Source organism: Lissotriton helveticus, chromosome 12 (assembly GCF_964261635.1).
Source record: "Lissotriton helveticus chromosome 12, aLisHel1.1, whole genome shotgun sequence".
In the NCBI taxonomy this organism is placed as follows: Eukaryota; Metazoa; Chordata; class Amphibia; order Caudata; family Salamandridae; genus Lissotriton; species Lissotriton helveticus.
The window spans coordinates 848,692,506-848,707,410 of NC_136073.1; the positions used below are offsets into that span (position 1 = coordinate 848,692,506).

The 14,905-nt window shown below is 47.3% G+C and overlaps 1 protein-coding gene across 3 annotated transcripts in view; it reads right to left on the reverse strand.

Moving 5' to 3' along the window:
* Positions 1–10,835: 10,835 nt before the first annotated feature.
* Positions 10,836–14,905, reverse strand: part of MFSD12 (major facilitator superfamily domain containing 12) — an 86,794-nt gene continuing 82,724 nt past the window's right edge. Inside the window, exons 10-11 of one of the 3 annotated variants that reach the window (XM_078670736.1) lie at positions 13,585–13,659; positions 10,836–12,435 (exon numbers count right to left, since the gene is read on the reverse strand). In XM_078670736.1, the coding sequence (XP_078526862.1) occupies positions 13,595–13,659 (65 nt within the window). In that variant the 3' untranslated portion in view covers positions 10,836–12,435; positions 13,585–13,594. The other 2 variants (XM_078670738.1, XM_078670735.1) reach the window with 2 other exon arrangements.

Sequence of the window (14,905 nt, forward strand, 5' to 3'; positions counted from 1 at the left end):
TGAATGGGCCTACTTATTTGCGGTTGCACTAGCGTTGGAGCCATTGGCGGCATGGGTCCAATGGGACCGGTCAATATGTGGACTGCGGTGAACGCCGGACTGGGAAGATAAAATCTCGCTTTATGCGGATGATTTCTTGTTATATCTCACAAAACCCAGAGTATCCCCGAGTAATTTCCTAAACGTATTGACGATATTTGGCAGATATTCCGGGTTTGCAATAAATTGGATGACGTCGGTGTTGTTTGTCATATCTGGTGATCCGCCTGAGATCCCACAGGCGTGCCTTATAAAGCTCGAACTAGTGGGATTTAAATATCTAGGCATATATATAACATTGGATCCAAAAATGAGGTATACTAATAATTTAGAACCCCCCTTGCGCCGGCTGAGGGGAGATGTGGAACGTTGGAGAGCTCTCCCTTTATCATTGCTTGGAAGGGCGGTTCTGTTCAAAATGATGGCCTTGCCACGATTTTTATACATGCTCCAAAACTCCATGGATCCTGTGCCTGGTAATTATTTCAGGGAGATTGAGGTGCTCCAGCGGCAGCTGCTATGGGATGGCAGGGCTTGTATATCATTTGTCAAACTCACTCTTCCTTGGTATGATGGCGGAATTGGACTGCCGGATTTGAAGAAATATTATTGGGCTGCTCATCTTGCGGCACTGAAGCACGTGATCTATGGCCCTTCCGGAGACCCTGGCTTTGCCATGGACCGGGGGCTGGCCCCAGGTGGGGACATAGTTAGAGCACTATATGCCAAACCTGGGAGATATACTCTGTCGGGTCCGACGGTACATGCGATACTCGTCTGGCATGCGGCTACCAAAGGTCTGGGAGGGGAGACTGACGAAAGCTACCCCCTGTTTAGTTCGGAGCGGCTTGGGAGCCTGTGGCGGACCAAGGGGTTTGACAAGTGGGACCTCATTGGAATTAGTCAGATCAAAGATGTGTGGGGGAAGGGTTGTGTGCAGACCTTCGAGTCTCTCCAGGCACAATACAACCTGCACAACAATGAACACTTCCGATATCGACAGATTAGACATGCCCTTATCACCCACGTGCCGGTGGGCACAGAGCCTCCGGAGGCTTTCCCCCTCGAAGACCGAGTACTTGATGGACACCTACCTGAAAAGACCGTTTCCCTGATCTATAAGAAACTAATCAATAACATAGAGAACCCGCTTGGTAGTCTTAGAGCTGCGTGGAGTGCCGATGGGTTGGAATTGGACGATGAAGATTGGGTTGAGGCGGTCTCTTCCTCAAAAGTAGTCGGGGTTCAGATGAGGCTTAGATTGGTGCAACTTAAAATCCTGCATAGATCATACGTTACGGGGCCCGTAGAGTCATATTGAATGTGTGGAAACCCACAGATTTAAACGACTATCAGAAACAATGGGTGACATTGGCGTGTATGGTGGTGAAGCGTAACATTGCTCAGTTGTGGGGAGCTGGCCAATCACCCCAGCCCACCAAGTGGGCTCAGGATTTAGACTGGTGTATGTTTCGGGAGAGGGCGGTTTTCGTAGCTAGGGGCTGTCCTCAGAAATGGGGGAAGATTTGGGGGGGCTTGGAACAGCCACCGAGGCAATATATGTACACCCCCCGAAGTCGCTGGGAGAAGATGTAACGCTGGAATCCCCCATGATCCCAAATGCTCTATATACTGTAATTTTTATTTTGCACGTTTGACAGCATTTACCCTGCCACATTGTCATGATTCGCTCGCCTGATGCTTTTATTTAGTCAGGTTTGTTTGTTTAATAAAAAGATATCTATAAAAAAAAAAAAAAAAAAATCCTCAAACATAAAAAAAATTAAACTCAAAAACCTCAACCTACCATTTGACTACCATGGCTCACCTTTTCAAACTGACCTTTGAAGGAAGATTCTCGAACAGTCCTACGTTTAAAAAAAACTAAAACCACCAGGATGTTCAACAAACTCGCCTTCAACTCTGAAGCACGTGAAAGACAATATGAGGAGACGTAATTTCCTTCTAACGCCTCTCATCTGCCAATGTCGGAGTGATGTGGTAATAGCAATTACAAGGCTCAAGGTCAGATCTACCAACCGATAACAGTTTTATGATCATAGATCATGCAAGATAAGCCTAGGGGTTGGGTCGTTCACCACTGGCGTGACTGGTAGAGAAGAAAACGAGTGGTGCTCCGTCAGAACCTCCGCCCATGGCGCAAGGTGGGATGGTGCTCCCATCCAATGAGGTAGGTGCAAGAGCACAAGGACTGCCCACCGGCGGAGCAGGAAGGAAAGCTCTAATGCCTTCATGGTAATGATTACATGACCATCCACAAGAAAAGAGGGAAACTGAGGAAAAAGCTCCCAGACAGGTCTTCCCAATAGTATGGCAAATCATAGTGAATATCAGGTACGCAGAGATGGAGCGGAGGGCCAGAATGTTGCAAACTCCCAGACTTAGGGAAGATTGGGAAACATATAACCTTAAATTGCATTTATGGTTCTCCTAAAAAAAAAGGGAAGAAAGCACTTGCACACTACCAGCGGCTTGCTTCGTTCTCACCATGACCAATTCATCAGTGCATGATGATCCTCCTGTGATATGCAAGACTTGTGTGTCGTCCTCCAGTTTCCCGGTCTTTCAGACATGATGGAGACAGCAATCATGTAACTGGAATATCTGCTTTGGCGCCTAGGGACCTGTCCTGAAGAGTGTCACTGACACACCATGCATGGTCTTCATTGAGGGCAGAAACATGTGTACTGTTAGTGGTTTGCATTTTTATACCCTTTTGTCGCTTCCTTTTGAGAGCTAAGTCACTCTTTCATTTTGTTCACACCAGTTGAAGGAAATCTCGCTCAATAGCTATTTCTACCAAACAACATTAAAAATCTCGTAAAGTGCTTCTAAGTAAGACCACAATTCAACAATGAATTGGTTATGGTGAGGAGAAAACAAGTTACTTACCTGTAACTTTGGTTCCCCAGTATTGGTAACTTTCATAGATTCCCATGCTTTGTATCATTCCCCGTCGTCGGAATGGGAGCCTCGGTAGTATAAAAAATCATAGAAACAAAAGAGAAACCTAGGCCTAGGCCTCATCTCATTTTGTATTCTATCCACCTCTTTTTGTGAAAAAGAGACCAAACTTTTGCCAGGACCAATCAGAGCAGCCTCACCCTCTAGAACCTTCCTGAGAGAGCTCAGAGCCTCAGATTTTCGTAGCCGTTGTGCAAACAGCCACTAACTCTGTAAAAGGATGAGCTTTCCCAGGGGAGGTGGGCGGGCGCATGGGAATCTATGAAAGTTACCAATACTGGGGAACCAAAGTTACAGGTAAGTAACTTGTTTTCTTGCCCCAGTATTGGAACTTTCATAGATTCCCATGCTTTGTATCAGAATAGCTAGCAGTACAGCACCATGAACACATTTTGTAAATACATGGCATCACATAACCATAGAAAAATACATAAAGTACAGTAAAAACAAACAAAATGTGCTCACCAGGATGGAGGGATCGTAGGGAAAGCTCACCTCTCAATGAAACAGATTACGCAGGACTGCCTGGCCAACAGCCGCATCATCTCGTCCTGCAGAATCCAGGCAGTAGTGTTTCGTGAAGGTATGAGTACTGCTCCACGTTGCTGCCCTGCAGATGTCTTTAATGGCAACTCCCGAAAAGAGAGCCACAGATGAAGCCACCGACCTCGTGGAATGTGCACGGACTCTGCCGTCCAGCGGCTTGCCCGCTTCCTGATGACAGAATTGAATCGCACTGGAGATCCAGCGGGAAATGCCAGTCTTTGCCAAAGGCAACCCCTTACGAGGTGCACTGTAGGACACAAACAACTGAGTAGACTTCCGAAAGGGACGTGTGCGCTCCAAGTAAAACTTTAAGCACCGTTGAATGTCCAAAGAATGGAGCGTACGCTCCGCAGGTGTAGAAGGATGTGGAAAAAATGTTTTCAGAATCACCGGTTCATTCAAGTGGAACTCAGATGGCACTTTCGGGATGAATTTGGGATTAGTCCGAAGAACCAGACCTTGTTTAGTAAATTGCAGGAATGGATGCACTATGGAGAGTGCCTGAAGCTCACTCACTCGTCTAGCCGATGTTAGAGCTAAGAGGAGTGCTAGTTTCCAGGAGAGGAACTTTAAGTCTGCCTTGTGAACCGGCTCGAACGGAGCTTTCATGAGTTGAGCCAAGACAAGGTTGAGCTGCCACACTGGTGGAGGAGGACGAACTGGCGGATACATCCGGAATAGGCCCTTCAAGAATTGTTTAACCACCCTAGAGGACCATAAGGAAGGACCTGCCGAACTGCGTCGAAACCTTGATATGGCCGCTAGATGCACCTTTACTGATGAATGTGCCAAACCAGACTTAGCCAGAGATAGCAAATACGGCAGCAACTGATGAGGTTGGGAAGTGTAAGGATGGAGACCTTCCCGTTGACACCACAAGCAGAATCTCTTCCATTTTGCCGTGTACGTCTTGTTGGTACTTGGTGCTCTGGCATGAGCCAAGACCTCTCTGCATTCTTGAGACAAAGCTAGATGACTGAATTCTCTGTGTTCAGGAGCCACGCCGTCAAGTGGAGGGATCTCGGATCCGGGTGGAAAACCTGTCCCTGACTCCTGGACAAGAGGGACGGAATGGGCCTCAAGTGAATTGGAGGAGCTTGGGAGAGTCGCAGCAGTTCTGTGTACCAGAATTGTCTGGGCCACGCTGGAGCAATTAGAATCATCCTGCAGGGTTCCGCCTTCATTTTCTTGAGAACTCGAGGAATGAGGGGAATGGGAGGAAAAGCGTAAAAGAACGCGCTGTACCAGGCCATCGAAAGAGCGTTCCCTAGGGACCCCCGATGGTGAACCTTGCTTGCGTAGAACCGGCATTTGGCGTTCTCCGGCGAAGCAAAGAGGTCGATGGTCGGCATCCCCCAAACTGAGAACACTCCGTCGAGAATGGATTGATTCAACTCCCACTCGTGAGTCACTTCCGTCTGGCGACTCAAGGCGTCCGCCTTGACATTGAGAGTTCCCGCCAAGTGCTCGGCTCTCAGAGTGATGTTGTTGTGAATTGCGAAATCCCAAATCCGTTGAGCTTCTGCGGACAGAGTCTGCGATTTGGTGCCTCCTTGTTTGTTTACATAGTGCATGGCCGTCGTATTGTCCGTCCGGACCAGCACTGAGCGATTGCCCACTCTGGGTAGAAAAGCTTGCAAGGCCAACCGAATGGCTGTCAGCTCCAGGAAATTGATATGGCACTGCCGCTGTCCTGGACTCCAATGGCCACTGACTTGAAGCTCTCGGAGCACTGCACCCCAGCCTTCCAACGAGGCGTCCGTGGTCATCACCATGGGTGAAGGAGAAATCCTGAATGTTAGGCCTTGGGCGAGATTGCTTTTCTGAAGCCACCATTCGCTCGCTGTTCTCATTGCTGATGTTACGACAACCCTGTCGTCGAACGACCCCTCTGCTTGGCGCCATTGCTTGTCCAGCTCCTCCTGTAGAGGACGCATCCTTAGCCTGCAATGCGGTACTAATGGTATGCAGGAGGACATCGATCCGAGAAGGGATTTGTATTGGCGGACCGATAGGACCTTGCTGCGGCAGAGTAGTTGAGCCGAAACCATCAATTTTTGTTGTCGCTCTTCTGAGGGACGAGCCGTACAATGCGTGGTGTCCAGCACGGACCCCAGGAATCTTGCAGATTTGGAAGGCAGGAGGACTGACTTGTGTTCGTTCAACTGAAGGCCCAGGCAGCGGAACAAATGGAGGCAAGTAGACACGGCTTGCGAAGCGTCCTGGAAAGATGGTGCCTTGACGAGCCAGTCGTCCAAGTAAGGGAAAACTTCGAGAGATTGTCGTCGAAGGAAAGCTGCCACCGGTGCCAATACTTTGGTGAACACTCTCGGCGCCGATCGAAGGCCGAATGGAAGCACTTTGAACTGGAAATGGCTCTTTCCCACTGTAAAGCGAAGGTATTGTCTGTGAGCTGGGTGTATTGGAATATGGAAATATGCGTCTTCTAAATCCAGCGACGCCAAGTAGTCGCCTGGATTTAAGAGAGGAAGAATTTCCTGGAGAGTGACCATCCTGAAGGAGAGCTTTACGAGATAGGTGTTGAGCTCCCGAAGATCGAGGATGGGACGCCAAGTGTCTTTCGTCTTCCGCACTAGGAAGAATCTTGAATAGAACCCCCGGCCCCTCTGAGAGAGCGGGACCGGTTCTATTGCTCCTTTGAGGAACAACTGGTGGGCTTCTAGATGTAGTAATCCTAGATGTCCTGAGCGGATGGCGCCCGGAGCTCGTGTTGGAGGAAAGTCGTGAAACTCCAAAGTATGGCCACTCTTCACTATGTTGAGGACCCATTGGTCCGATGTTATTGACATCCAACTGTCCAGACAAAGGGATATCCTGCCCCCCACTGATGTGATCGGGAGGGGAGGAACAGCAGGTAGAGCCGGGAGGCCGCTATTGTCGTTTGGTGTTGTCACGGCCTTGTCGCTGTTGACGGCCTCGCGGAGGGTTGCGAGAGAAAGATGCTGATTGCCCTTGTCGCTGATTCGAGTAATTGGGTTTATATGACTGGGAAGACTGCGAGGAAAAACGTTGTTGGTTTCCTCTGTAAGATGTAAATCCTCTCCCTCGTGCGCCCCTAAAGGGGACCTTGCGATAGGTGAGAGAGCCCAAGGACTTTGCTGTGTCTGTGTCCTTCTTGATATTCTGTAGGGTATCATCCACATGCTTCCCGAACAGCATCTCCCCATCAAAAGGGAGGTCTAGGACTCTGTTCTGGACCTCCTGACGAAACCAGGTGGCCTTCAGCCAACCCTGACGCCGTAAGACGGCGGAGCCGGCCAAGGCCCGGAAGGCCGTGGAAGCAATGTCCATTGCGCAGTCAATCACTTCTGCAGACGATTTCTCTCCTTCCGCCAGCACCTTCTTGGCGTCCTCCTTAGTGGGCTCAGGTAATAGGTCCACGAAGGGTTCCATGTCGCACCACCTCTGGCGGTCGTAACGGCCTAAGATGGCAAGGGCATTCGCCGCTCTAACCAGTAAGCTGGCCATAGAGGAAAATCGTTTTCCAACATTATCCAGACGTCTGCCGTCTTTGTCCGGAGGAGTGGTCAACGGTGTGGACGGATTCTTTGACTTGCTTTGTGCCGCCTGAGAAATCACCGAGTCAGGCTTTGGCTGACCAATAAGGCAAGCTGGACTGCCTTCAGGAGCTTTATATTTCTTCTCCAGTCTGGGGAGGACTGGAATCACCGTGGCAGGACTCTGCATGATCTTCATGCCCTCCTCCCATACATGCTCTATAATGGGAATAGATTTGACAGAGCGTTGGTGTTGTTCCTTAAAGTCATAAAGGAAACATTCCGATTCCTCTCTTGAAATAGGTAGTCCAAACCTCTTAGCAGCCCGTTCCATCAGATGATGAAAACCCCCTATATCCACCGGAGGGGAGATGGAAGTGTCACGACCAGCAGCATTTGGGTCTTGCGGGTCATTGTCCCCCTGATCCGGGTCAGGGTCCTGTAAAGGATCCATCAAGGGATCCACTGGAACAACCTCCTCATCTGAAGAGGTATCCTGATGGGCATCGGGCAGTGGTACGGGATCTGGTGTGGGAACCCGGGCCAAAGGTGTCACTGGCGGTGGTGTGGAGGGTACCACCGGAACACTAGTAGCCGGCTGCACTTGCGGCTGTGGTGGAAGTGGAAAAAACGTAGTCTGTCCGGAAGGGTCTGACGGAAACCTTTTACGATAATCCTGAAGCATGTCCTGAAGATCCGAAATGAGAGAGGAGGGCATGGCTACCATGCCTTGTCCCAAACTCGGCGGATGTCGCTCTTCCACAACATAAGGATGTAGTTGTTGGCCACCTGCCTGGTCGAAATACTCCTCCGTGTCCGTCTCCTGCAACTTTACGTTCAAGTCCGAGGGACTATAGGCAGGTCCATAATTGTCCTGAAACTCATCCTCGTCAGACTCATCATCTAACAGCATTGTCGGTAGATGGGAAGAGACTCGTCGCGGAGACGTCATCTCCGGCGTGATTTTCATTCTCTGAACTGGAAAATGCAATTTTTGGACCGTCGACGGTCTCGTCGACGACGCCGTCGTCGTCGGAGCATCAGTTACTGTAACCGTCGACTGCACCACAGCCTTCGTCGACACAATCCTCGTCGTCGATGGGACCACCGTCGACGGTCTCGTCGACGAACTCGTCGTCATTATCATCGTCGTCGACGTGGAAGCCGTCGTCGTCGACGTCGTCGACGTAGTCTTCGTCGTCGTTGCGGCCGTCGACAGCGGCCTGCTAGTCGTCGTCGACGTGGAAGCCATCATCGTCGACGAGCTCGGAACCTTGAACGTCGACGAAGTCGTCGTCGTGGACACCACTACCGTCGACGAGCCCGTCGACGGAGCCACAGAAACAGCGGGAACTTTAGCCAAAGTCACAGTCGTCGACGTACCTGGTGTTCTCGTCGTCGACGGACGCTGTTTTTTCTCCGGCCCAGATCCTGACGTGCCAGTAGAGTGTTTCTCACTGGGCTTGATCTTTTTGGACGGAGGAGAAAGGATCACCACCTCCTTTTTGTCCTTTAAGGCTGGCACCACTGCTGTAGCCTGTCCCTGCCTCTCCTTTACACTTTCGTGAGGAGATTGAAGGGGACCAGCCCTCTCAGACCTGTCAGAGATCTTGTGAGGGGCTTTAAGAGGGGGCTCAGATGTCGAAGAACCAGGGGGAGACCTACCCCTCTTCTTTGATCTTTGCGAGGAAGCAGCAGACACGGAATCCTCCTCATCCGAAGAGAGCACCTCCTTGCGTGTCTTCATCTTCTGAAGCCAGGTAAGTAGCCGGCCTTCTCTGTCCCGAAGAGTCTTGTTCGAGAAAGTCCTGCAGATCTTGCAGTCTGTGGCCTTGTGGTCAGGATATAAGCAATAGATGCAATTATCGTGCTTATCCTCCACAAAAAGACGTTTTTTGCCACAAGAGGCACAGGACCTGAATAAGGCCTTCTTCTCCTTGTCAGACATGACGATTTGAAGCAGAAACTTGAAGAAATAAGTAGAAAACAGTGAAAACTGAGCAGAGCTCAGTGGAGACTCCCTAGCACAACGTGCGGTAGAAAAATCTGAGGCTCTGAGCTCTCTCAGGAAGGTTCTAGAGGGTGAGGCTGCTCTGATTGGTCCTGGCAAAAGTTTGGTCTCTTTTTCACAAAAAGAGGTGGATAGAATACAAAATGAGATGAGGCCTAGGCCTAGGTTTCTCTTTTGTTTCTATGATTTTTTATACTACCGAGGCTCCCATTCCGACGACGGGGAATGATACAAAGCATGGGAATCTATGAAAGTTCCAATACTGGGGCAAGGAACCAGATGACGAAGCATGCCACCCGAAGTTGGGTGAGGGTTTCCATCCTTTATGGAACACCATGGAGTGGGGTTAGAATAATATGTTTACAGGTCTTCCCAAAATCATTTTAAGGACACTCTGGGCAGCCTCTGTTTTTATCCGCTTACCTGATATTCTTTGTCATTTGTAATGATTGAACGGCCACACTGGTTTGCAAGTAAAGTATCAGGATGTCTTTAAAGGAAAAGTATGCCACACCAGATGTTTTTATTATTTATTTCTTCCTTTCTCTCTCTCTTTCTCTCCTGGTCACAACATGCACAGGAAACCGGCCATTACCTCCTCCCACTTGCTCTTTGCCGGTCATTCCCTGCAAGTCAACCAACTCACTTCTAACTTTTCTTGCTATTCAATATCACCCGTGCAGCTCTAGCCTCTATTTCGCTTCACCGCCCATCGCCTTTCATGACTTCTCCTCATTTATTTATCTCATAACTGCGCACCTTTCCCATCTTTCTCGTCACTGCCATGCCCACGTCTTACTCCGGTCAATCCCTCCTTTCCTTCAAAGCCTCTCACCAAGCTCTTTTCTCTCACCTCTACTTTCTCAGACTCCTTTTGTCCAAACTTTCTGTCAAGCCTCCTTCCTCACCTCTCCTAAGCCTCCCATTCCTATTCATTTTCCACCCTCACCTTCCATTCCTTTCAATTTCTTTCCTCTAGACTTGCCTGGTGCTCGTTTTTTTATTGCGTACATCTCCTGCCCTTGTACCCCAATATCGTCTCAAACTGTTCCTCTGTCTCTTTCTCTCTCAACTCCCTTTATAATCATTTTTGCCTTCTCTCCAAATGTCTCTCCATACCCAATCATCCAATCTCCATCACGGCACCCCTACTCCACCTCCTTTACTCTCCTCTTCTTCTAACACGCTTGCTTCAGTGATAGGTCTCTTCTCAATTCCTTTCCCCCAACACACATTCCACTTTCCGACTCTCCCAATTCCCAAATTATTTGGCCATCAGTCTTCATCTGGTCTCCTTTCCCAGCCCTTTCCCTTGTTGCCGACCAATGCGTCTGCCCGATGCCGGATCTCTAAGTGAGACAAGACAAAAATAAATCACCCTGAAAATCACTTATTTAATTGGGTTTTGGAGCATTGACTAAAACAATGTAACTGGACATGGCAGGGAGGGCATGGTCCCAACCTCCCTTTTAACTACAGTGGGTGGACTGCCCTCTTGGAAAATGTGAAGCGATCAGAAAAATCAGGTAGATCCAGTCTCAAGCCCTACTGAGCCTTTAATAGGACTCAGCTGGTCTAGAAATTCCAAAATACCCCAAAGGGTTGTAAGTCTCTACATTTACTGGCAGTGTTTACCTTTCCCAGCTTCAATCTCTACTCAAATAGAATTAAAAGGGCTCATGTATCAAGGCCTGCTATTAATATAGAAGACAAAATGTAGGCACCTGTACGCACAATACTTCAAAAGAGTTTATCAGTTTTAAATATTTAACATTTTAACAATTTGTGACAGATATCCAAGAGTTCTGTTGATATCAAAATAAGAGATTAAGCATTTATTTTATGAGATAGTTCAGTGGTTTTATCCATCATTTTAGGAGATTATGAATTCATTGCAGGATTATGAAGAATCACAACTCTCTCTGTAATAACAAGTAGATTCTGAAAACCTTAAAGCCGAAGTGGCTAATTTATCATCCCTTTTAACAACCCTGTAGTGCAAATTTGAGACCTCCCCCCACCCCAGCTAACTTCAGAGACATCCCATTCCTATGTTTTAGAAAACTTGACTCAGATTGAATTTGTCTGAAAGCTAATTAGAAACTAGCACAGCATTTACCAAGTAAAAGTTATACATTTGATGGAGAAGCCAGTGTCTGATTGACAGGCAGAACAAGAGCAATGTTAAAGGCCTTCCAGTGCCTCAGTCACACATGACTGGGCCGGTGGGGGATTTATGGCAGAAAGAGGAGTGAGGTTATCAAGACCAGAGACATATACATTAAACCCATGTAGAAGTCTCTTGACCCTCTGTTTAGCTATATCAAAGGTGACTGGTTCACATTACTGCATAATAGTAGTGAAGAGCTATTAACAAATAGAATGTGATGTCAACATTGGTCCAAGCGTGTTGGGGCGCATGACTCATCCACCCAGGTACTAACCACAAGTGACGACTGTCACACTCTTCAGGGAACACTTAAAGGTATTGGGGGTGGCAAGGCATTCTCACCAGAAGAATCTCCAATACCCCCTCAAACCCAACGTTATTCCAGTCTTGCAGGCCGCTACTGGCTCAGGTTAACAGTGCTGTCTTTGGCACAGGTGACACGAAAGAACAGGCAGACCCCAGAACTGGCAGTCCGGGTTCACTCTTGGGGCAAATGATTTCAGGGCCACGGACAGAATGCAGAATGGGTAACTCCACAAGTAGAAACCCATCCGATACTGGACTGTTAAGAATTTAGTGTCCAGTGCAGTCCATTCCTTCTTTATATATTTACAAATATATATATATATATATATATATATATATATATATATATATATATATATATATATATATATATATATAAATAAAACGCCTGACCTTGGTACTTGCCCCTGATACAACTGGAGCTTTCTGGGAAATAGCAGCAAATTGAACACCAATTCAGAGACCTTCTGACCTATATGCAGTGCCAAGACTTGAAGTGTGATGTGCAGATAGCCCATGCAGGCTTTAAGTGTTCGCCATATTTTGTATCTGACACATCCGGCCAGTGATGAGCTCAAGTCCCATCAAACAATCTAAGATGGACCTCAGAGAGTAGATGCTATGGACTCTGCTGCCAACTTCCAGGAATACCCCTCTGTATAAAGTGCTGTGGTGTGATATCACAAGCCTTCCTCTGCAGATTGATGATGCTTGGGTGCAGCGCAGGTTGAGACGCCTAATACTTTCCATCCTACAAATGAAGAAGTTGCATCAATTCACAAGTATGTTCTCCTGCTCGGCAGCGGGAAGTTCATCGTCAACTGGTACACTCACAACCATGCCGTTTACCGATGCCTCATCTACCAAAAATAGAGAGAAAGAGGAAATCATGTTAGTAATGGTCTTTTGTTGCTAAACATGTTTCAACAAAACCTTTTTTTTATTTTTTATTTCTTATTGGAAACGTAATCTGGAGCAAAACTAACCGGGCCAGAGAAAATTGCTACTACAATAGCAAAGGAGAAACAGACACAAGGTGCACTGGCACAGACTATACCAGAAAGATAGAATTCATGACATTTTAATCCATACTGAATCTCATTTTATTCAAATTCTTTATCAATCGTCAAACCGTTGGTCACAGGATTCTTCCCCGATATATAATACTTCATTATCATCCTTAAAAGTAAATGGAACTGACTGAATTTGCGTAGATACCAGGGAACGCTTTCTTTGTTGAAAAATTGAAGGCAACTGTGTGTACAAAGGAATCACTGATTTCCAGCCATGCTACGGCTTCTGCGAGCACTGTAGGGCCCAGGTGGGGGTCAGTCAAATTTCAGATAGTAGGATGCGTCTCTGAAAGGTCAGTCAAGCTTGGATAGAACAAGCTCTATTATGATGGACTCCAACAGAACCCTTTCAGAGGCACGACCCATCAAATGCTCTCTTCGTTACTCTCCGTGCCGACGCTCTCCTACTGCAAGGGCACCAGACCGCCATTTTAAAGCAGAATACCACGAAGCAAGAACTAAACAAAAACACTGCCCAGGCCAAGCCTAAAACCACTATCATGTTATTAAAAGAATACATATCTGTTTTGTAAAGCATACCCATGCCCACTTTCAGAATACAGTGTAGAAATACTCCAATTCGTAAAACATACACGGTCACCGGCAAACAATATATCAAAGCAGAGAGCATGTATTGTGGACCTTTTGGGCACGCCTACGTCACAAAGATTTATACACTGCAAAAGTGGGAAAACTAAAAAGATTTACACTGCTTGACCAGCTCCCCACCTGTGGCAGTCATTACAGATGTTGCTGACTCTCCAGTTATGTCCATCATTCCATAGAGAATACCAGCTAAAGAGCAGAGTAAAAATCAATTATTCACATTTTTTATCAAGAACAACCCGGAACAAAGGAGGAGATTTAAAGAAATGTTTGACCACAGCTCCTGTGATAAAATGTTCCCCAGATCCAGAACGTGCTCCCTTGTCTTACCTTCAAAGATTTAACTTAGCAACGCAAGTTTACTCGGGCGTCGAGTCTGTCTCTTGCTCAATGAAATTGGATTTGCTGCCAACAAGGAAGGAAAACATGAGTAAACAACTGTTTGAACCAAAGAGCGTGCCTTATCACCGACCAGCTCCGTGCAATCAAAGGGAGAGAACTATATATGCTATCAACTCGTGAACTGTGACACAAAGACCCAAAATGGCCGCCTGCACGCCACCAGCATGAAACCACCAGACGGATGTGAATGGAGCTTAAGTAAAAATGGTGCCTTAGGTGTCCAAACCTTCACCCGGGTGATCGAAGTGGTGGGGATATCGGTGGGAGACGTCAGTGTTGTGGTTTGGTGAGAGCATGCATGTTTTTGGAGTGAGAAACCTCGTGGGGCAAGGTGACCGAGCTAGGAGTGTGTGAAAATCCAAATGTTTGTTTTCCTCGCAACCTTTGTGAAGTTCAATGGAAAGCTTCGCAACTTCACGAAGTTGTGAAGATTTAAACATTTGCAACACTTGGTTGAAGATATGAACTTTTGAGGTAATTCTTGTTGCTAAAGACAAACTTAAAGAGAACAACTGTGCAACAGGTAAACTTGAAGAGAAAAAGAGTGCATACATTTTTCATCTTGGCTGGGCTTGATTGGAGTGAACATTTTACTCAATATGTGGAGAAAAGTATTTAGCAGTATACAGAAAAAGGTCTCTAAAGTAAGCTTAAATTGCACATTACACAAATTGGGAGGGAGGAATCGGGAATTACTCTGGTGTAAATTTCATGTCCTCCTAGACTTGTAAGCCAAACTTGATCCTCCCCCTAGTACCCATTCTGCTGCTTCCCAAGGACAGTTAACAAGCACCGTCCATGTGAAAGCCATCGAACATATGGAGGATTTCAACAGAGAAGCAGGCATTTGGGGGAGTGCCCTGTAAAGCATATGATGCACCAAGCTATGTCAGGATAAACATTCCCCCGGCCCCTTATTGTCCAGTGTCCGGTGCTACAAAAACAAACCTAGTCTACACCATCGATGAAACCAGGATACGCACTGGGTACCAACCGACGTAAAACGAAGAGAGTAGCAGAACGTCTGTGACGGGGAGGATGGGAGGACTAGAAGCCTGACCATGGAATGTGTAAGGGCATCCTTCCCCTCAACTCTAAATGGCCATCAAACCAAGAAAGCCTAAAAAATGTATATAAGCTCCTCAATCAGTTCCCAATGTCACTGTAGTTTCCGGTGCTTTGCACGTGTTCAGTGGGATAGTGTTTGCTAGTTGGCATGTTGAGCAGTCTTTGTTGCTTTAGCAGAAAT